The sequence below is a fragment of the Poecilia mexicana genome, unplaced genomic scaffold (genome assembly GCF_051168715.1).
Source record: "Poecilia mexicana isolate PSO_F unplaced genomic scaffold, ASM5116871v1 scaffold_16, whole genome shotgun sequence".
Classification (NCBI taxonomy): domain Eukaryota; kingdom Metazoa; phylum Chordata; class Actinopteri; order Cyprinodontiformes; family Poeciliidae; genus Poecilia; species Poecilia mexicana.
Window position 1 is genome coordinate 2,156,617 of NW_028263385.1, and position 23,609 is coordinate 2,180,225.

The 23,609-nt window shown below is 41.8% G+C and overlaps 2 protein-coding genes across 2 annotated transcripts; one reads left to right on the top strand and one right to left on the bottom strand.

Moving 5' to 3' along the window:
- LOC106921200 (beta-1,4-galactosyltransferase 3) lies at positions 1–14,721 on the top strand. The gene is made up of 7 exons (XM_014992707.2): positions 1–138; positions 7,118–7,823; positions 10,503–10,738; positions 11,780–11,967; positions 12,048–12,170; positions 12,241–12,345; positions 13,303–14,721. The coding sequence occupies exons 2-7, from the start codon at positions 7,553–7,555 to the stop codon at positions 13,571–13,573; spliced, it is 1,194 nt and encodes a 397-aa protein (XP_014848193.2). The 5' UTR covers positions 1–138; positions 7,118–7,552; the 3' UTR covers positions 13,574–14,721.
- A 1,498-nt stretch (positions 14,722–16,219) lies between these two features.
- LOC106921201 (uncharacterized) lies at positions 16,220–21,822 on the bottom strand. The gene is made up of 3 exons (XM_014992709.2): positions 21,633–21,822; positions 19,420–19,572; positions 16,220–17,328 (listed from the first exon to the last, which is right to left on the bottom strand). Exons 1-3 carry the CDS (start codon positions 21,679–21,681, stop codon positions 16,529–16,531), a joined length of 1,002 nt encoding a protein of 333 aa, XP_014848195.2. The 5' UTR covers positions 21,682–21,822; the 3' UTR covers positions 16,220–16,528.
- Between the last annotated feature and the right edge of the window lie 1,787 nt (positions 21,823–23,609).

The window sequence follows — 23,609 nt, forward strand, 5'->3', positions numbered from 1 at the left end:
TGTTGTGGGCGGTGTGGGACTCGTGGTGAAGGGGAGGGAACCTCCTGCTCCTCTCAGACCGCCTTGACTTCACAAACACGTCAGAAACACGGCGGAGCGGCTGCGGGAAGCTCCGTCCGATCCCCACGCCTCTTCTCGGTAAGTTTCATTATTAAGGAATAAAGTTAAAATAATTAAGTTTTGATACTGTTGTTCTGGTCGCGTTCGCTAGCGAGCTAGTGAGCTAACAGCCGTTAGCTCGGTTCGTCTCGGCTCGGTTTCCCCCACATCTGGCGACCTGGTCCTGGGTTAAAGAGTTGGTTCTGTTGCCGGAACCGGACCACAGCTCCCCTGAGGTGGACCTGGTTCTGTTGGTGTTTCCTGGGAGATGTTTGGACTTGTTAGCTCCTCTCCGAACCGGGAGCAGAACCGTTGCTGTTACCGAACGCTGGTTCTGGAGCTGGGTGATCCGAGGACACCTGAACATCTCAGCGGGTTATTAGCTCGTTTCTGCGCTTCACTTTTGAGCTAAAGCGACATTTCAGCGAGTTCGTTTCAAATGTTCCTCCCGTCCAAAGAGAAAGAGGAACAAAGAAAAGTTTCGCTCCGAGTTTAATCATCACCGGAAACTCTTTGTTTCATCAGCAGCTGAGTTGGGTCAACTGAGACGTTTCAGGGCCTGGTTGGTTCCGACTGGAGGAGCTGATTTCCAGCTGAAACGGGTTTCATCTTAACGGAGGAGTTTCACTGTTCTGCTCCAAACAAAAGGCCCCGCAGGGCCTCTTCCTCCTCCTCCTCCTCCTCCTTCACATTAATGACCGGACCGCCTTCAGGACTTGCGGGACAGCCGCTCTTCTGGCCATTTGCGGCCTTTTTCTGGTTTTGAGTGACTTTTTGCGTCTTTTTTTGTACGAAATTTACAACTTAAATAGAAAATTGTAGGCTCTAAACCAGGTAAGTAGGACCACAGACCTCAGTGACGTTTTACTCAAAAACACACCTATTACAGATAAGGGTTTTAAAAGACTTCTTATTTTTGTTGCTGGGAATAAACTAAAATTAATATCTTGACTGACAGGTTAGGACACTGTGCAGCTTTGAGACCCTTTTTCCTACCTTTTAATTAAAATACACTTTGATTTCTTGCTCAGCGGGTAAAAAGAAAAGAATTAACAATTAAATGATTTTGCATTTTTTGCTGAAAAAAGTGAAATTGTCTCCCCTGAGTTCTTTCAACTTGGTGATTTTTATCCCACGGTGGAAAAACTTTGGAGTAAACTGAAAAACATGGGTCAGAACCAAGGATAAATGGGACGGATAAGAAGTCCAGATTTTAGAAAAGTACAGAAAACCCTAAGATTTAAGTCGGTGGAGCAGTTTAGAAAACTGTTGTCCCAGTTTTTACAGGGAGTTAGTAGAGTTTGTGTTTGGAGTGGCTTTGCAGAGTTTTAACCGCTCTGATGGAATCATGTTTTTTACTTTCTGACATCTGAAGCCAGATGTCCGTCTGTTCTTGGTCCTTTTTCTGCAGCAGATGTCAGAATCTTTAACACCTGTAGATGTTTTTTGTGCTGGAGCGCGGAAAAGGCTGAAAGAACTCGATTAAAATGTTTAATCGAGTTAAGTACATTTCAATCAACCTATATTCACAAAATGAACAACATTTTTAATTTAAAAATTATTGTATGATTCTGCTAAATTGTAGAATTGACGCATGAGCTCATGAAGAAATATGTTTGTTTTTAATCCGTTATTCAGTCATCAGATTGGAGAAAAGTGCAACTGAAACTCCGTCTTTTTGAAGCAGAAATGAACTCCGGTGGGTCAAGAAGTCGTTTTGTTCGCCGCTGTTTGTGCGTCAGAATTACGGGTGTACCAGAAACCTCAAATAAAAGGTTCCGCTCAGAACTGTTTTATTTAAAAAATAGTAATAATAATGCTTTACTAAAATTTTTAACTTTAGATTAACTTATTTTATTAACCTGTCTGTTATCAGACAACAATGATTTATTATATAATTTTCTGTACCAGGTGTTTAATGTTTGCCTTTGGAATTAAATAATCACAAATCTCTCATTAAATGTTTTATTTTTTTTAAATAATGATGCTTGGATGAGAACGGGTCGGTGATCTGTTGGGACCAAATCTGTGTTTGGGCTTTGAAACGATAATGAATCCGTATTAGTCCGTCGGGTCTCCTGATGACATCAACGCCGCTGGACCGGCTGACTGAGTGCAAACAGAACCGCCGTGTTCTGTCTGGTGGAAGTTGTTGCTCTGGTTTTGTTGTGGGTCGCTTGGCTCCCTTTGGGCTTCCTCGTTGCTATGGAAACGGTGGCTGCTTGGTACCTGTATGGGGGCAGGACTTCACCTGGGGGTGGAAACGTTATCAGAGCGACAGGATGAGTCCGCCTTGGCCCCTGGAGACACGAACTGGCTTCTGGATGTGTTTCCATGACGAGGAAGCTGGCAGGCGTCGCCATGCCGACGCATTCTTCCTGGTTGGTTGTTGGAATAAGAATGACGTTCAGTGTTTGTTCAGCTTTTCCTGAAAAACGCTGGTAATGCCTGTTCAGTGCCGGACCTGCTGTATGTACAGTAAACACAGAGGAGCTGCAGTCTGACCCGACGTTCTATGGAGCTACATCGGGGGAATTATTTATTTATTTTATTTTCAAAAAATATTTGCAACAAAACATCTTTAAGAGAAATTATATAAAATAAAAAAACTAAATTTAAACAAAGACCAGAAACAGAAATAAATAATTCTAAAGGAGAAACAATAGAATGAGAATTGTCTTTGACAGAAAAAAACATTTTAAGTGGGAAAAAATATTTTGAAGCTAAAAACGTAATTTAAGACATAAAAATGTATTTAAAACTTAACAAATTAGTATGGAACAAAGGATTTGAAAGAAATCAAATGAAAAAAAAATCATTTTAAATTATTGCTGTAACAGAATGATTTCAGATGAATAAATTAATTTTGAATCAGAAAAACATAATTTTGCCTTCATCCTGGCTTCATCACATCATCCGACGGACTGGGATGCCTGAATTATTATTTCATGATGAACTGCAGATTAAATCAAAGCAATTGGACGATAACATGGAACACCTGACCTTGGATTTCTCATTTGTCATTGAACGCACCGTCACAGAGAGCAGCAGCTGTCATGTACGGTAGAGCTGCAGCCTAAAATATGAGTCATAAAGTTATCAGACAGAAAAGATGCCTGGAAGGACAGAAGTTCATTAGTGGTGGAGGAAGTATTCACGCCTCCAACAGGAAGTTGGTTTTGTTTTTACCGTGTTGGAGATAAAATCTCCAACAAAAACTTAGTCCATTTTTTGAAAACACCATCTTCTGTCGAGTATTTATCACCCAATCGATGTAAACGTAACAACTTTTTACTTTTTTTTTTAATTCTGCACCTAAAAATTAACCACAGTGTGAAAAACTAAAACTACTACTATGACTAATAAAAATTAAATAACCAATAAAACTAGTAATTAGTCAAATCTAACTAGAACTAACTGAATTAGACAAAATTGCAATGAAATAAAACTAAACTAAAACTAACTAAACTTGGTTTGGGTTGATGAATGGATGAATATTTCATTCTTTGATGCATTTGAACAAATTAACCCCTTAGTGAAATCACAAATTAATGTTTTAATTAGTTTCTTAAATGACTCCAGATATCCAGGACCCATCTTGGGCCCGACTTTACCAGATTTAATCTGATCGTGAATTCCTCTCGGTTTCCATGGAAACCAGCCTCGGGCCATCGCACTTCCTGATGTCTGCCAGTCAGAAGCGCATTCCCAGTAGCAGACTTCCTGCTGACGGTTTCCCTGAAAACCTGGCGCGGATTTCTGGATCGGATTCTAGACTCGCCTCAGCAGTTCCCCAGGGGTCAGGAGGTCAGGGGGTCAGGGGTCACGGGCTGAAGGTCGTTGGTGGTTGAAGCTTTTCTCTCCATGTAGAAACTTCAGAAATGAGGTCCTTCCAGCTTCTGTTGGGACATTTTGTTTGCTGCCTCACCGGTTCTGATCCAAACCAGCTGTGTGTGGAACAGCTGGCTCGGGTCAAACGGCGTAAAATCAGAACCAGCTTTGTTGACTTGGACTGAGCCTCACCAAGGAATTTCACTGCAGTTTTTAAGAGCTCAGGCTTTGAACACAGCTAGAAAATGGACGCTTCCTGTGAGAAAGCATTGTGAATCCTGTAAGCTGAATGTTTGTGCTGTGAATTACATAAATGTCATAAATTAGCAGAAGAAGATGAGTATTAGAAACTGGAGCAGAACTCTGCAGACAAAGCTAAACCGTCTGCTGAGGAGCATAATGAGCTAAAGATCAAAGGTCTGTTTTGATGAGCTAAAATGTTTTTAGCCAAGATGCTAAAGGTTGTGGGTTGCTAGCGCCCACTTTTCGCCTGTAAGAGTGAAAACAGCAGTATAAGGTAAAATGAGCCGAAAAGCTAAAGCTAGCTAAAATACTAACTATAGCATGTTGGCTAACACGAGCATATTTGACAGCATTAAATTACTCTATTCAGGATGTAATTTTATGCTTTTAATTTAAAATTAGCTCAGATGTAATGGATGCAATGCTTACATTAGATAACATGCTAGCTGTAGCATGTTGACTAATGCTAGCGTGTTGGATAACATTAACTTCATTCAGTATGTTAATGTTAGAATTAGCTGAAATGTAGCTGATGAGTGCCATCATGACTAACATTAAGTTACTCCATTCAGTGAGCAAACGCCTGTGTAAGAGCTAAAATTAGCTAAAAAGTCAGAAACCTGATGGACTGGGTGGATTTGCTGCTGATCTCTTCCAGTCTGAGGCGGCGGCTTCATGTTGCATCAGGAGGAAATGCAGCTCGGCTGATAATGACACATAATGTTCAATCAGTCATCATTACAGATGCTTCCAGCATGTCATGGGTTAATGCGTTCAGACTAATGAGTTTACTTCCTGTTGACTGCCGGCTTCCTCTCATCCTCACACTAACTTCATGGCGGTCTTTCTCTCTTATGTCTGCAGCAGATGCAATATTGATGCCCTGCACACTGAAAGCATCCGCTGCTGCGGCTAAAAACAGATTATAGGGACATTAAACATGAGCAGAAGTTTATCGTCTCCTACCAAAGGAGGAGCGATCCACGTCAGTTTATTTCTACCTGGAAAAATTCAGTCAGTATTTAACATCCAACCAATTTAAAAAAATAATTTATGCTTCTGTAGCCTTCTTCTTGACAATACTCCATTGATTCTCTGGGATTTTTTTGGAAAAACGCCAAAGTGGGCGGGGCCAAGAGCCACTGAGGGGCGTGGCCAGGTGTGGAGCTCATGGGGGTGTGGTCGGGAGGAACAGCGGTGTTGCAAACGTAATGACTTTGAAAAGTCACTAAATTTGTCAAGTCGCTTTTTGTATTAAAAAATGTCACTAAATGTGGCAACAGACTCGAGATGCTTTTTTTTCTTTCTATACAAAAAACGACTATGGACAAATTGAGTGATTTTTTTCAGTGCAGTCATTAGCAATAAATGTGGCAACTTCTGTTCCAAAAACAGAATTTTTTGGAACAAACTGGCATCTTTTGTCAAATCAAATCATTTGTCAAAAATCTAATCTGATTGAACTGTTGAATGTTTTCCAACAGCGGCAACAAATGTAGCATCTCTCTCAAAAAAACTAGCAACTAAAAGAAAAAGCGATCAGTAACGAATCTAGCCAATTTTTTTTCCAAAAACACCCAACTAGCAACAATACTGTTTATTTATTTAATTTTTTTGTTGAAACAGTCACAACAAATCTAGCAGCTTTTTTCATCAATGACAAGCAGTAGATCTAGAGTCTTTCTTAAATCTGGTGAATCTTTTTACACAAAAATGTCTGTTTGCACAGAAACGTACAGATGAAACCAGAAAAGACCAATTTAGACAGTTTGTCTGAAAAACTCCAGCTGGTTTGGTGGTTCGTTGCTTTTCCTTCCTCCATCTGCTGCTGCTGCGCTGCGAACCCGTCCTGATGTTCTGCTTTGCTCCTGAGTGGGAAGCGTTTCCACACCACTCTGACTCAGTCTGCTTACCACCCAGCATGCATTGCAGTGGCGTCTCCACCGGGGGCGCTGCTGAGCAGGTCTGTGCTTCAGGCGGCTAGTTGTTCTGATTCTCATCATAAACAGGACAAATGTTCGGTGCTGAGGATGTGAGGAGGCGCGCCGCTGATGCTCTGAGCTTCTGCAGTTCTTATTGGGTCTCCTGGGCCGCCCGGTTCTGATGGATCATCTGCAGCGGGAAGCTTCCTGTTTGACCCAAACATCTCCTCCCAGGAGAACCGGTTCATCTGCAGATCACTGAGGAGCGACAATCAGCTGTTCATGTTCCCACTTTATTAACATGATGAAGACGAGCTGCAGAGCGCTGCTAATGCAGATTTCCCCCTGAGACCTTCTCTAAGAGCTGATGAAGAGGATGAAGAAGATGATGGTTCATTTGAGCCCAAACAAACCGACTCCAGATCCGTTTCCTGGGATTCATGTTCGTTCTCAGAATTTAAAACCGAGCGACAAATCTAAAACATAAATCTGACTTCAAGCAGCAAATCAAGCTTCTTATTTTTTTCAATAAAAAATTATTTGTCTTAAAAAAGAAAAAAGCGAAGAGTTAAATTAATTTTTTTGTAAGAATCTGACACATTTTTAAAGTGACTAGTGAAGAAATGTGGACTTATCTTTAAGAGACTAGCCTGTTATAAATTTGGCTTGTAGCAGCAAATCATCTTTTTATATAACTCTAACTTTAAAAAAGTATTTTGCAACAGAATACTTTTTTTAAGTCATTAGAGAAAAATTTGGCTTTTTTTTATTTGAAACTAATTTCTGTTCTGTGAAGTCGATCGTTTCCTGTATTTTTCTTCAGATTTAGTTTTAATCTCGTTCTTCCTCCTGTCAGGTGATTAGCTGGAAGCTGCTAGCCTTCAGTGGGATTAGGATTAGGACTAGGATTATCGCCGGCTGCTTTAACCGACTAATTAATGGGTTTGTTTCTGATGCTGCAGCAGAGGTCAGAGGTCGTTCTCGCTCGATTTGTTGATGCCTTTTCTTCCTCTGTCTTTCAGAACCTGGTCGCCTCGGCAACGGGCCAGCGAGTCCTGTGGGCCAGCATCATTGTTCCAGAACCGGCTGTAATCCTTGCTCCCTTTGTTCTGGCGGCGGCCCGCGGGGGCCATGACAGGGGGGCGGCAGCAGAATCAGCCGACGGCGGCAGAATGAGCGGGCCGGGCCGCCCGCGGGCCGGGTCTTCACCACGCAGCGAGCCGGACCCCCAGAGGTCGCAGAGGTCGGCCCCCTGCTGACCTGCAGCGGCGATGAGCTGAAGGATTGCCAGGCGCTCATTTCCTCTCCTGCTGGTTGATACTTCCCGTTTCCTGTCTGGGGGGGACGCTTCCCCCCCCACGCCTGCCAGAAGTGCCTCCCTGTCCCTGAACTGATCCGTTTCGCCTCACGTCCTCACCTGGACCCTTCAGAACCGCTTCGTTCGTCCAGCAGTCACCATGGTTACCCTGCAGTCCAAGTGGCGCTTCCTGTTCATGTTCCTGGGCATCCAGCTGGTCGTCATGGCGCTGCTGTCCCGGGAGGGCTACCATAAGCGGGTCAGCTACTTCATCCGGATCTTCCGTAAGGGCGAGGCGGCCGGCCCGGTCCGGAACCGCACCGGCGCCGCGCTGGGCGGCGGGGACGTCTACGCCAACCTGTCCCAGCTGTCCCGGGGACACGGCCACGCCGACGACTTGCCTTACTGCCCCAAGACGTCCCCGCTCATCGGTGAGTCCAGAACCCTCCAGTCCAAACCCGGCAGAACCCGGCCAATCATCACTGCCGTTTTTCCTTCTGAAACAAGGGGGAACCTTCTAGTCGGTGTTTCCTGTCCCACCATCACAAACATAAACACATGCAGTCTACTCTGCCTGGACTTTAACTAGACGATTTCAGAATTTCGTCATGATATTTTTTGGTATTATTCCGATAGCGATAACAATTTTACAAACTATTTATTGCTACTTTTTTACCTGATGCAACAAACATAAATGCTTTTTATGAGTAAACTGTTAAAATTAAAACCATCTAATCAGTTTTTACATTTACTGACGATTCAGGGAGGAAACGGTGAGAAAATAAAAATAACGTCCATCCACCCATCCATCCATCCATCCATCCATCCATCCATCCATCCACCCATCCATCCATCCATCCATCCACCCATCCATCCATCCATCCATCCATCCATCCATCCATCCATCCATCCACCCATCCATCCATCCATCCATCCATCCACCCATCCATCCATCCATCCATCCACCCATCCATCCATCCATCCACCCATTCATCCATCCATCCATCCATCCATCCATCCATCCATCCACCCATCCATCCATCCATCCATCCATCCATCCATCCATCCATCCACCCACCCATCCATCCATCCATCCATCCATCCATCCACCCATCCATCCATCCACCCACCCATCCATCCATCCATCCATCCACCCATCCACCCATTCATCCATCCATCCATCCATCCATCCATCCATCCATCCATCCATCCATCCATCCACCCACCCATCCATCCATCCATCCATCCCTCCCCCCCCCCTCCTCTAGTGAGCAGAGGAAAAATCCTCAGCTGAACATTAATGCTGGTTTGGGGATTATTTCTGGATTAATCTATTAATACCTGAATGCAAAAGGTGATTAATCGAATCTTTTAAACCAGGTGACTGAAGGTTTTTTAATGTAAAATATTTTTAGACGGTTTTGGTCTAATATCTGCTCTGAGTGGTTTTATGCTTGTAAATGATGGATTACTGATTTAAACTATTATTTCACTAATCGATTAATCGTGATTAAACTGCCGTGAAGCTGTTTGGTTCTGGTTCTGTAGATGAACAGAAACTGATCCGGACCAGAACATTTACTGCCTTCATCTCACCAAGTTCCACTTGCTATTGTTATTATTGTTATTATTATTATTATAATTATTGTTGTTGTTATTATTATCGTTGTTATTGTTATTATTGTGGTATTTCCCATCCAGCAGCCGTGTTTTAATGTTGATCCTGCAGGGCTGAAGGTTCTGTTGGGTCAGAACCTTCATGCTCCGGCTCTGATCCGGACCGGTGCTCTTCCTCCTGCTCCTCTTCCTCCCTCCTGTGTTCCTGCTTTGCATCTTCATGCCGTTCTGCTCCAGCGAGATCAGGGCTTATGTAAGCCCGTCGCCGTGCCGACGCTGCAGCAGGGGAGCCCTTAAAGGTGCAGCGCCGCTAATTTACCGGATCCAGCTTGATGAGTGCGGCGCTGCCGGCCCGTTTGGGGATTTGGGATTAATTATCCCGGTGAAAGTCGGTCTTCTAAAGACAGAGAAGAGGAGGATGAATCTGTTGTCTGTCTTCACCTCCGCAGCAGCTGCTGGTTCCGCTGCAGAGACGGAACCGGACCCAGAAATTATTTTTCTGTTGGTTCTGGCGTTTGTTGCCTTTTAGGCACTAAAACATGAAATATGAAGATTGTGTTTCTGAACCCATCAATCGCAGAATTACACGACTCCCGTCTCATCGTGGCTCAGGTGGAAAACTTTCTGACAGAAGTGGCTGTTCTGCATGTCGACCAGCTGAGGTCAGAGGTCATCCCTCTGCTGCTGAAGCCAGTGGGTGTTTCTCCATTGTTGTAGTTATCGATTAATCGATTATTCTAATGATTAATCGGAAATTGAACCTGCAACGGCCGCGTCAGAGACTACGGCCTCCAGATGTGGGTTGTGCTTAACACCCAGAGTCTGCATGTTTTTCAATACGACAGTAGAAAAGTTAAAAGATGCAAACAAATAATTCAGTTTCTCTTTTAAATCAGAAAATAAACAATTAGCCTAAAATGCAGTAGCAGTTTTCTTCTGAGTGTTTTTAGCTTCATCCTTTTCTACAAATCATCAGTGAGTGAAAAGTTCAGCCGTTTCTGATCTGGTGATTATTTATTGATTAACCAGATGGAAAATGTTTTCCAGAATCTGAACCATGTGGAGCTAAAATGCCAGATTAGTTCTTGGTGAAACAGATGAAGGTTTTTTAATCTTTAAACGCAAAATGTTTATATTTTTGTACAGTTTTGGCTTCATTACTGTTTTGTTTTTCAACAAATAGCCTTTTTTAGAGTCTGTATACTCCAGTTAATGATTAATTGATTCTGATTATTCCATAATGGATTAATCTGATTGATCGTTTCAGCCTAACGATCCACCAGTCAGCTCTGCTTCTGCTGGCTTTTCCTCAGGGTGCGATTATGAAACTGTTGCTGCTCTAAGCTCTGCTGGGCCTGTTGATGTTAACCTCTGACCTCTGACCCCCTGGTTCTGCTAGTTACCTGCTGGCCTGAGTCAGAACCACCCGAACTGCCCGCCGACCCAGTTTCTGCCTCCGGTCCGGTAAACCAGAACCTGTTTTGTGTCCGCAGGTGGGCCGATCCACGTCAGTTTCCCATCCGGCCTGACCCTGGCCCAGGTCCAGAGGAAGAACCCCCTGGTGGTGAGTGGGGGGCGGTACCGGCCGCCGGACTGCGAGGCCCGCCACCGGACCGCCATCATCATCCCGCACCGCCACCGCGAGCATCACCTCAAGTTCCTGCTCTACTACCTGCACCCGTTCCTGCAGCGGCAGCAGCTCAGCTACGGCATCTACGTCATCCACCAGGTGAGACCTGCAGAACCCTGCAGAACCCGGCAGAACCCAGCGGTGTCGGCTCTGCTGCTCCCTCTGCTGGCTGCTCTCTGCATGACTGAATAAAATCTCATCATATTATTCATCCAGATTATTTTCTTTTAATAAGGAAAAATAATAATTATGTTTTTCTGTAATAAATTGGACCTTAATGACCTTTAGCGATTGAAAAACTGACTCGGTATCGACCCATACCGGATGTCTCCAGTCTGGTTCTGAAAGCATCAGACTGGAAACCAGTTCAGGTCAACTGGTGAAAACAGGATCATATGATGAACCATAAACTGGTTCATGCAGCCTGGATTATTATGGAAAACTTTTGTCTTTATAAAAATAGTTTTTAATTCTGGATTCATCTAGATATGAACAAAAATATGATCCGCTTTAATGACGTTAGCAGGAATCAGAAACGTTTTTAATCTGAAGTGAATCCAGATTAAATCCTCATTCAGAGAAGAAAAGCTTTTGATTTGAAGCAGCCGGATCTTTGGCGCCCCCTGGCTGTGAAGCCCTGAATGTAGAGCCGCATTAACAGCCTCTGAAGAATCGGCTTCATGCTTCAGAAATGAACCTTTTGTTCAGCTCAGGGTGTCCAAAGTGTGGCTGGGGGGCCATCTGTGACCCTGTGGTGGACTTTAGGCGGCCCCCTTGAGCTGCATTTATTTTTGTTTTATTTACAAATAAACACTTTGAATTTTATATGTAAAAAATAAATTACCATTAAAGTTTTTTGCATTCATCTTAATTTTGTGTAAGTGACCTACTTTTTCTCAAAGCAAATTTTACTTCTCATAAAAAAGCAAACAACAAAACATGAGAAACTTGGTGTTCATGTTCTGTATCCAAAATGACTTGTACATGTTTTCTACAAAATATTTATTTTATTTTTGTTGATGAAAATGAAGTAGTTTAGTTCATTATTTAGCAGATAAAATAAAAACTCCAGCTGCAGCGCGTCTCGTAAAGTTTTTTCTGTTAAAAGTTTTGGGTTTTCTGGGTGTTTTTGCGCCGCAGGCGGGGAATTACACCTTCAACCGGGCCAAGCTGATGAACGTCGGCTTCCGGGAGGCGATGAGGGAGGAAGACTGGGACTGCCTCTTCTTCCACGACGTCGACCTCATCCCCGAGGACGACCGCAACCTCTACGTCTGCGACGCCAACCCCAAGCACGCTGCCATCGCCATGGACAAGTTCGGCTACAAGTGGGCCGCTGCAGCGTCCGTTAGCCCGCGGCGCCTCCTACTGGTAGACTCACGCTGTCTCTGCTGCTTGTCCCCTCCAGGCTTCCGTACAAAATGTATTTTGGAGGCGTGTCGGCGCTGTCGCCGCTGCACTACCTGAAGATGAACGGCTTCCCCAACAACTACTGGGGCTGGGGCGGCGAGGACGACGACATCGGCGTCAGGTCAGACCCGTTCCGATGCTCTACGACTGAGCCGCAGACCGACCTTTGACCTTATGCTCTCCGTCCTCAGGGTGTCTCTGGCGGGGATGTTCATCAGCCGTCCGTCTCTGAAAGTCGGGCGCTACAAAATGATCAAACACAAGCTGGACAAGGGCAACGACGTGAACCCCAAGAGGTAGAGACCGACCGCACGACTGCTGCTGCACACCCAGCCTGGAGTCCATGGCCTAGTCAAAGGAACCAGACTTTAAATGCACAGCAACATGAATCCTTTCCTGATAATTTAACAGAACTAAAAGGAGGTAAACGTATATTGAATTAGGGTGCAGTACCGCGTTACACCAGAGGGTGGCGGTGCATCTTTTTCCCATCATCACAGACACATGAAGAAGTGGACAAGCAGTAAAGAGTTTTAATCCCAGGTTGATAATTTTCACCAAATTATGAATCCTTTAAGATTTTTATTGTTTTATGTAAATATTTTGAGATAAAAACAAAAGTTCTGTTAGCATGCCAGATGCAATGCTAGCTTAGCTGCTAACTGCTAGTGTATTTTGGAGTTGGTCACATTTCATTTCAATACTTGAAAAATGACACATTTAGTCAGAAATAAAGTCAAAATCTAATTATGTTAAAGTTAATTTTGATTAATCAGTTACATCGATTTTAGCAGGTTAAAAAAAAATATTTTTAACACAATTGCGGTTTTGTGTTTTAATACATACTAAAGTGCCAGAACTTTTGTATTTTGTTTCTGGTACAACCATAAATCTGACGGACCTGCTACATCCAGGCTAACTGATGACAAAGTTGATGCCGTCTGGGGTTCATTCCTGCTTCATCGATGATCTGGAAAAACTATTGTTGTGTTCAAGTTGTGCTAGAAGGAGTTAGCCTATTCAAGCTCTGTTAGCTGCACAAGCTAACACAGCATCTCAATGCTAAACATGTTGCTAATGCTAATGTTGGCATCCGCAATCCTTATTTCTAAAGAAGTTCAATGAATGATCAGATTCTTGGAACTCTAAAAACTCTAAATATCTTTGTCAGGGACTTTGTGTCTATTTCTTAAATAATTAGAAATGAAAATGTTTTGTTTTGTGTATGTCAATCTAACTTTGTCTCTGTTCAGATTCAACATGTTGGCGAAGACGCGTCAGACCTGGAAGATGGACGGCATGAACACGGTGGAGTACGAGGTCGTCTCCAGGGACTACCTGCCTCTCTACACCAACATCACCGTCAACATCGGGACCGAGTCTGGCCTGCACCCGCCTGCGCAGAAACCTGCTGCAGCACAGAAACCTGCTGCAGCACAGAAACCTGCAGCAGAAAAAGCTGCTACAGAGAAACTTGCAGCTAATTCTTCAACCAAACTCCAGGAGAAACTTGCTGTGAAATAATCCTGTTGGTGTGATTTCTGGTAGAATGAAGCGATAGCTCCCCCTTGTGGCTCCTGCGGTCGTCTGGAGCTGCGGAGAGGAGGAACCCGGTTGGACTCTGTGAGTTTGTGTGTCAGGCGCTGTCGCCGCTGTATAAACCATGAGGCCTTAGAATCACGTCTTTTCTTTTCACGTAGACCTTAGAGCGTAGAGGGAGGAAGCTGCTGGAGCGTTTTCACATCAGCTGATTCACGTTGGATCTGTGAAAGCTGATCGGGCCAGCTTCAGTTTCTGGTCCACTGCTTCAGTTTCTGGTCCACTGCTTCAGTTTCAGATCCACTGCTTCAGTTTCTGGTCCACTGCTTCAGTTTCTGGTCCACTGCTTCAGTTTCTGGTCCACTGCTTCAGTTTCTGGTCCACTGCTTCAGTTTCTGATCCACTGCTTCAGTTTCTGATCCACTGCTTCAGTTTCTGATCCACTGCTTCAGTTTCTGATCCACTGCTTCAGTTTCTGATCCACTGCTTCAGTTTCTGATCCACTGCTTCAGTTTCTGATCCACTGCTTCAGTTTCTGATCCACTGCTTCAGTTTCTGATCCACTGCTTCAGTTTCTGATCCACTGCTTCAGTTTCTGATCCACTGCTTCAGTTTCTGATCCACTGCTTCAGTTTCAGATCCACTGCTTCAGTTTCTGGTCCACTGCTTCAGTTTCTGATCCACTGCTTCAGTTTCTGATCCACTGCTTCAGTTTCTGATCCACTGCTCCAGTTTCTGTTTTTCCTGTGGATGATGAATGAATTCCTGCATTTTCTTCACTCTGACGGCTGATTGTGTGAAAACATCTCTCTTATCCTCTGAGTTTGGCAGAAGAAACCAAAGAAGTTTTTATTCTTCATATCACTTGGTGTTAGTTTGCTGGAAGCTCCAGGTTGCGTCAGACGCCTGGGTTATCACGTAGATGGGAAGTGGCCTTAGACACGCCAGCCTGGTTCCGATCCATAAACGGCAGTTTGGGTCGGAAAGACTGAGACTTTTACTCCTGGAGGAGAGAAACTGAACGGGACGGGTGTCACTGGGTTCTGGTGTCAGTTAATTTCTGTTCTCCTTTCCAACTTCTGCACAGTCCACAGTGGCCTTATAATCATAAATAAACAGATTTGAAATGAAAATATTCTGTTGGGTTTCTCTTCCCTCCTGGTTTTTATTGCTCATATGAAACAGAAAATCACTAGCACTAGCTTTAGCAGCAGCTAAAGCTAATGCTAAAGCACAACACCAACATGGCATTTCATGCACAGCATCACAGGTGGAGAAGGATATGACAAACGCTTTAGTGACAAAATTATATTGAACAAATCAATCTTATTTTGTTCCTGAATGTTCCTCGTTTGAAATGGTTTTTGGGGAATGTGAAAATCTGTTGAGGAAATGGAAATCCTGCGTAAACAATCAAAATAAATCTGACTACATGAAGAATTAAACAGACCTCAAACTTTAACTGAAGGTTTACAAAACAGCCAAGTGAATTAGCACTTTAAAATGTATCTGAAAATATTATTGTAGGGGAAACTAAGTGCACTAAAGTTTTAAAGTTAGCTATTAGTGCTAAGCTAAATCGTAGCTCTGCTGTTAGGTTAGCAGAAGTGTGCCCACCACTGTTCAGTTAGGTTTTACACACCAAGATGGTTAATGTACTGGAAGGTAGTTTTATTTCTAAAACACATTCAGCAACAAGGCAATTCAAAGTGCTTTACATGAATTAAAAGGAAATACAATGAAACAAACCAAGGAAAAGAGCAAAAGAAAACAAAAAGGATAACTGCATGTTTAAGAATAAGTAGTCTGATTTATAAAGTCGTGGGGGTTTCTCTGGATTCTTGTTCTGATAAAGTTGATCTAAGGCAGAGGTTCCCAAACTGTGGGGCGCGCCCCCTAGGGGGGGCGCCGTGTCATTGCAGGGGGGGGCGCGGGAAGCCGTCTAGATGAAAAAAACCAAAAACAAAACATGAACACTGTATGCGCTGGGTTTTTACCTTAGAATGGCCAACTCTCTGTTATTCCTATGTCAATTTGATACAGTAGAGGCTTCCACACTTCCCATATCTGTGTCCTCTGTCACTTTTATCAGCAGTTAAAACTGTTTAATCCGTTGTTAACATGTTGTAATCTGTTTTTCCGAGCCGCCTTTAAACGCAACATGAGCGCTACGACGCTCGCGCTGGGTTTCCACCTGTGAAGGAGACCTGCTGCTGCTGGGCGGAGCTACGTAGGTTTGTGTTAGAATCACGGCAGCAAACCAGCAAAACGCAAAGAACTTTTCACAGTTTTTCCCTCCAAACTAACCCACTGAGTTGAGTAAAGCTGTTGGATGAAGGTAATGTTAGCTAAAAGATGACTAGCTAATGTTAGCTAAAAGATGACTAGCTAACATCAATACAGAACCTTAAGCTTAACAAGTAGCCTGTAGGCTACCGATGTTGGTGTCTATTTTCAGCTACGTACATTCATTTTGCCCCCCAAAAAGTCAATGCCACCCCCACCTCACACGTGTCGTTTCAACCAGACAGCCATTTGTAATCCATAGGGGGGGCGCAGAAGAAAACGTTTGGGAACCACTGCTCTAAGGTAATGAGAAGTTTCTATGGATTCTAAGTTTGTTCTAATTAGTGAAATGTTCATACATTTTATTCTACAATCCTGCAAAATCTTAACTATGAATTCTGATTTACAAAATATTTATGTCTGGATTTAGTGTCCATAGCAACGCTCCATTCTGCTGCAGTACGAATTAACGCCAGAAGATGTTAATCATCTGACAGATCAGCTGCTAAATAGAGAAGCAAAGTGAGTAATAAACTAGGAAAGTTTTTAAAATGATTCATTTCTTGGTATCAGTGTTGAGTTTGAAACGTTCATGATACACCAACTACAGTCAGACTTCTTATGTGGTCACCATGGCAACTCCGCTCCGGTTCATTACTTGGTGTGGATTTTTATGTGCTGTGATAAGGTGTAGTTATCTCTGAAAAGTTTTCCACACGTCTCACAGAAATACGGTTTCTCTCCGGTGTGGGTTCTCCTGTGTTTGTCCAATGTTCCCTTCCGTCCGAACCTTTTCCCACATTCTTCACACGCATGTGGCCTCTCCGCCGTGTGAACACTGGTGTGACTGTGCAAGGCAGAGTTGCTGGGGAAACTTTTCCCACACACCTCACACTCATACGGTTTCTCTCCGGTGTGGGTTCTGGTGTGAACTGATAAGTAGCAGCTCCGACTGAATCTTTTCCCACAGATCTCACAAATCACAGGTTTCTCACCTGTGTGGATTAGCAGATGTCGCTTTAAACAATCATTGGTTCTGAATCTTTTTCCACACATTTTACAAACAAATGGCTTCTCTCCGGTGTGAACTCGTGTGTGAGCCGTCAGTTTGGCTCTACACACAAACGTTTTCCCACAGTGGGAACACTGCAAAGGTTTCTGATCTGATTCTGTGTTGCTCCGACTCTCTGAGACGGGTGAGGTGTCTGCTTCGCTGCTGGTTCTTCTGAGATGGTTCCGGTTTGGTTCGGATTCACTTTGGTCTTGTTCTTTGTTAGCAGAGGTCAAAATGACAGGCTTGGTCTCCTGGTTCATTTCAAGCTGCTTTTCGGCCTGAGTGTGGCGTGGATTCTTCTCTTCCTCTTTGATCTGTGGAGGTTTTGGTTCCTCCTGGTCCAGTCTGGAAATTTTCTCCTGTTTTATAAGCCGAGTATCCAAGAAAATGTCCTGTTGGCCTGGAGACAAAAGAAGAAGAAAAGCGAGTTCAGTGAGAAGCTTCTTCATTTGTTGTGTGAGAAAGGCTGCCACCAACTGGTTCAATCAGGAATTACCTGTGCTTTGTTTTTATGGCATGGCATTAAGGCCAAAATTAAGACCAGCGTGCACCAAGCAGTGGCTACTTTCTTGTAGCAAGAGGCTACATCCATTCTGAAGCTAGCTACTGAATGGATTAATGATCAACTGACATCGGCAAATGCTAGCCTTACCATATGCTAGCCTTGAGATAGCGAGTAGCATCTTATTTATTTATCTTGAACATGATAGAAGCAAAAAATCATACACATGAACAAGGAATGCAAAAGGCACATATTTTTGTACCACAGTAACCTTAACATGCTTCAAACGGAGCAGGAAGAAGTAAGAAACGTATGAACTCTGACCCCATAAACTCACTGTTTTCAGATGGATCCTCATTAATAAATCAAAAAAATTAGGAAAATGACAGGTTAATCAATCTTCCATCTTATCTGTGTTTACATATCCACACTTCTGCGTTAGCCTCAATTTACACAGTAATGCTAACGTTCGCCCATATTTCTGTATCTTGTGAAAATGACTTCCTTATATTTCCTCTTAAATTGTATTAAATTTTGACTTTATTTTAACTCCTAATTTAACTTGTTCCATAACTTTACACCATGAATTGAAGTACAGAAGCTCTTTGTTGTTGGTAAACTCAGAATCCGGAAGTTTGAGTTTAAGTTTTATCCTCGTTCTCTTTCATTAAACCTGCTCTGTCTGAGCTCAGTTTATTAGATGCCTTAAACATAATTTCAGCTATTTTTAATCCCACCAGGTCTTCAAATTAAAGAATCATAGATTTTAATAATAACGGGTTTGTGGTCTCATAACAACCAACATTATGATTCTAACGGCTCGGTTCTGTAGGATACTCGGTGAATGTAAAGAGCTTTACTACTTAACTCCCCACACTTCTGAACAAAATGTTAAATATGGCAAAATCAGAGAGTTATAAAGAATATGAAGTGATTTATTATTCAGAATATGTCTGGCTTTAGCAAGGATTGATTTGCTTAGTTTATTCTGTAAATGTTTAATTTGAGGTTTACCACTGATTTTATCATTTATTATCACACAGAGAAACAAAATACAGAAACCCTTTCTATCTTCTGTCTGAACTTGAATTTGATGATAAAAGTCTTGTTCAAATTTAGTGGTAATTTATTCTTGTCAAACCATTTGTTTAATTTACTGATTTAGGCGACTATGGAAAGAAGTTGTTGGAAGTTTAAATTAAATTAAACTGGTCCCAGTGCTGACCCTGAGGTTCCCCACATGCAGCCTCCAGACAATCAGACTCAGTATCTCCATTTTCACAAATTGTTTTCTGCTCTTTAAATAACTCCTCATCCAGTTCAAAACTACACAACGTTCTAATTTTTTAACCAAAATATGATTTATTGTGTCAAAAGCTTTCTTTAGATATATGAAAACCCCACAGATAATCACTTTTCCTGATATTATTTTAAATGTTCCATGTTGCCTTTGTATTATTGTAATATTCATTTTTACATGTCTTTATAATATCAGTTAACTTATTTTTATATTTCTTATATTTGTTTTCTAATTCAGAAGTTCTCCTGTTTTATAAATTCCCTAAAAAGTTTTTTATTATTATTATTTTTCTTTACATGCGTTTTGCAATCCGCTGCTCATTTTTCTGCTTTTCATCTCATTTTCCTTAACTGGGCAGTTCTTATTATTTAGTAATTTAAATATTCTTAAAAATTCTTCATATGCTGCATTCACATCATTTATTCTATAAATTAATCTCCAATCATGTCATCAAATCGGCCTTCAGTGACTCTTCTGACCAAATCCGTCTGTTCTGTGATCTGACAGATGGACGTTCATAAAAGGACCATGACGGTACATTCACAAAATAAATCAATGTTTCTCAAACCAGGTTTCAAATACTCTGTTTTTGGTGTAGAATAATTTAGTCCATGTTTGGATTTAAAGTATTAACTTAATGCTTCAGGACCTGGACGGCTTCTATTTCTGGATTTTCCCACAGAACTCACGCTTGTTTGGTTTTTCTGGTTCGTCCGTAGGAGTCTGGTTCTGCTCGTCCTGCTCCTCTTTAATATCCGGTGGTTCTGGTTCTTCCTGATCCAGACCAGAGTCCTCCTGTTTCAGAACCATCTCCTGTTTGCAGACATGTTGCTGTTGGACGTCTGCAGGGAAAAAAATCAGATGTTTTTCACCAGTCGGTCTGAACATTATCTGCAGGTCAGGAATGTTCAAACCGAACATCAGTTTTAGTTCAGTTTCTGTCTTTTCTTTTTCCTTTAAGCAGACAAACTGTCCTGTTATCAATAATTCTCCAGGATTCCTGGAAGTCTTTCAGAGTTTCTCTTTGGTTCAGTTTCAGTTTCTTCCCCCTTCCTGTCTTCTTCTCCTTTTTAAGTGTAGTCTGAAACACTGAAGTGTATTTGTTTGATGTAATGTACAGAACATCATTTAAAATTTAAAGTACATTTTAATAAGAAAACAAACTCCAGCTGTAACGCAAATTAGTTTTTCCTTCCACTGAATTTTCTATGAGGATCAGTTACTAAAGTTGCTACCGTTGCAACAGATCCAGACATCATGACATATCTATATGTTATTGATATATATACAGCAGTCAGAAACATCTGGTAACCTGGAGCCTGATGGATGATCGTGGAGAAAGGATAAAATCAGGACTCTGTGATATTCTCACGAGATCTGGTCGTGTTTCTGTGAGTAGAAACATGGCTGACCTGACCTGCCTGAGGAGCTTCAACTCTCCACCACTGAACTTCTCGCAGCAGAAACTGAAGCTGAGACGTTTCTGCTGGGTGGGAGAAACATAGACATCAATACTAGACGCCTCATGGAGCGCTGAGTCCTACGTAACAGCGTCCGCCATCTTCTGTGTGGCAGCAAAGCGATCGGAGCTCCTTAAGTCCTGTTCTGTGTGGACTTATTTCAACCGTTTTATGAAACAAACTGGATTCATTGGCATTACCTTTCACAGGTAAGGATGAAAGATCAGAATTACAACCGGAAAACAACCAGAAAATATTTCCTATGTAGCTAAATTGGCCCGAAGTAATTGCTGATTGTTAGCATAGCAGCTAACGTTTTCATACTGTTTTCTAATGAGAGCTGATGAGAAACCGCTGTTAGAGGAGAAGTTCATTAGAAACCAGAGGATTTAGTGAGGAAAGATCAGTCAGGATCAGAGCTGGAGCTGCTGCTCTTCAGTCTGTTTCCAGCTCAGCTTCACCATGTCGGTATTTAGCTATAAAGATGCTACGAGTCAGAGCCCAACATGCTGAAAATGGCTTGTTATGAATGTCAAGGAAACATATATGTAGTTTCTATTAACTTTTGGATAATTTCTCTTTTATCCTCGGCTTCAGCCTGTGAACCAGGACGTCTCAGAAGTCATTGAGTTCTCCCAGTGTGACCAGCAGACTGAAGCCTGTGACCAGTGCTCCCAGTATAATAAATAAATGTTTTATTCTTTCACTTTTTGTGTGTTTTTAAATATCTCAGTCTGAAGTATTAGTGTATTAATGCAGCTTATGTAATGAAATAAAAATGATTTACTCTGTTAGAATTATTTTCACTCTTTGCTGTCAACAGCAGAGTTGACATACTCTGCTATTGATTGTAATAAATATTTGTTCTCTGGAAAAAAGTAAGAAAAATATGTAGTTTAATGTTTGACAATGACTGATTTATAAATAAAAAGTCATTTCTCAATAATGTATAAAAAATAAATACAAGAAAATAATTTTCTTGTCTTGAAACATTAAATGTACACTAAATTATGGAATTATGTAAATATGTCCTTTAATTAAACACTGTAAAAGTGTCTGTTCATCAATGTCAATATAAAAATGATCAGAATAATTTCTATCAAATAAAAACATTGTGCTCTTTATTCAGAAATGCCCCAAATAATTAATCACATCTAAAGTTAGAAACTCTCATTTCTTTGATTGCCAAATATATTAATGTGTGTGAGAAAATGTGTCAATAACGGGTATTAACTTAAAATACTTTATAGAACGGCACTTTGTGAAGTTCGGTCCATTTACTTGTATTAGCTTACTGGCACATATTCCACATTCAATATGGCGGACGGTGAGACGTATCGCAGCAACGGGCGACCCGCTACATGAGGCGTATGGGGAGAAATGCCTCCATGTTGTTTCTATGTGAAAGTCCCAGCGGTCCTTCCGGTGATAGCGCTTCATACCTGTTCTGTGGAGCAGAACCCGAACTTCCAGGTTTAGAACCGGATCCATCTCTGCGTCAACAAACTCCGTGAAGCTTTCTGTACCGCAGTAGGTCCATCTGGGGGGAAACTGACGTTTCCTCCAGCCGCTTTCTGCTCTAAAAACAAAGCATCCTCCTTCCTTCCACTGCCTGCGTCCTCTGTTTGCTCCGCCCACATTCAGCTCGTCTTTCGCCGCCATATTGTGAGTGGCAAGCTCCCTTAGCTAGCAAAACCAGTCTGCCGATAAACCGTTAAGTTCACATTTAATTTGAATTTCGTGTGACTATACATATGAACAAATCGTTTAAAAATCTGAAAAAAATTATTAAATTAAAAGCAAACATTTCAAAAATAAAATGTGAAAAATTAGCAAACCACATAAATGTAGGCTCGACTATTTTAAATTACGACAAAGATGTTTTTTTTATTGAGAAAAGTTACATTTTTTTCTAAGTTTTGTTCATAAAATATATTTTTTCCAAATTTTATTTTTGAAGCACATTCTTTGCTCTTTATCTCCAGAAATGAAAAATTAGCTTGTCTATTAGTGGATTAGCAGAAGCAATGCTAATGGATGAGTTATTACCACAATAACAATATATAGAGTTTATTGCATCTTTTTCACTTTCAAATGTCTCTAAACTAGAGGAACAACAAAGCTTGTGTATGAACAAGAGGCCTCACTTTGACATAAACTGTAAATTTGTGTCTGGATCTGCTGAATTTTGGCTAAAGCATGTTTGTTTGCCATATAGTGAAGTTACTCAAGTGAATATAAAAAGTATGGTGTGGCGCAGGGGTCCCCAAACTTTTTCCTGTGAGGGCCACATAACTTTTCCCTTCTCTGGCGGGGGGCCGGAGTCAGTTTGTAACAGAAAAAGTGTGACGATTGCAGGAGTGTCTAAATGTAAAAATGTATTGTTTTCCAGAAACCACAACCAAATAACCCTCTCTGGGTTCTTCACAGAAAAAATCCAGGAAATAACACTATTTATGAAATAAATACTGTATTTTCCAGACTATAAGCCGCAACCCCAAAGTGTTTAAAAAAAAACAGTAAACATACACATATAAGCCGCAGATATCTCTGCCCTCTAGATTTTACATGTTGCTAATGATCTAATCCAAATAGTAACTCATCGCTGTCTTCAGGTGTTTTCCCCCAGGCTTTGAAAACAGCAGTTATCAAACCACTGATGTTCTGTGAAATTTTGAACAGGATAAAAGGATAAACAGGAGGTGATTGGCAACAAAAATGAGTCCACACGCTGGTCTGCTAGAATAAATGTGTCTTTTATTCTGCCACAGATTACAGCAAAGCAAAGCAATCATTCATACACTGATACGTTTATCTTCAGCCGCATTGATTCCTGCAGCAGCGTCTTCACAGGTCTGACTAATAAATCAATCAAACAGCTGCAGCTGATCCAGAAGCTGCTGCTGCTGTTCTCACTAAAACCAGGAAGATGGAGACATAACACCGTCTAGACCCCTCAGATCTTCTGGTTCTGGTTCTGCTCTGCATCCAGAACCAGAACCAAACGAGGAGAAGCAGCATTCAGTTTCTATGCACCACAGATTTGGAACAAACTTTCAGAAAACTGTAAAACAGCTGAAACACTGAGAGCCTTTAAATCTCAACTTAAACCCTGTTTAGAATCGTTTATGGCTAAAGTCCCAGAGGGTTGGAGTCCCAGTTAAACGACGTTTAACTGAAGTCCTAAAAGGGTTTTAATGTTTTTATCTTTTTTAATCTTTTTCAAAATCTCTTTCTCTTTCTCACTGTTTATTCAATGTCACATGCTGTTTTTATTTTAATGATGTAAAGCACTTTGAAATGCCTTGCTGCTGAAATGTGCTATACAAATAAAATTTAATTGATTGATTGATTGATTGATTGATTGATTGATTGTTCAAGACAGTTCTCGGGTTTTAATATAAAACTTTAGTCATCAG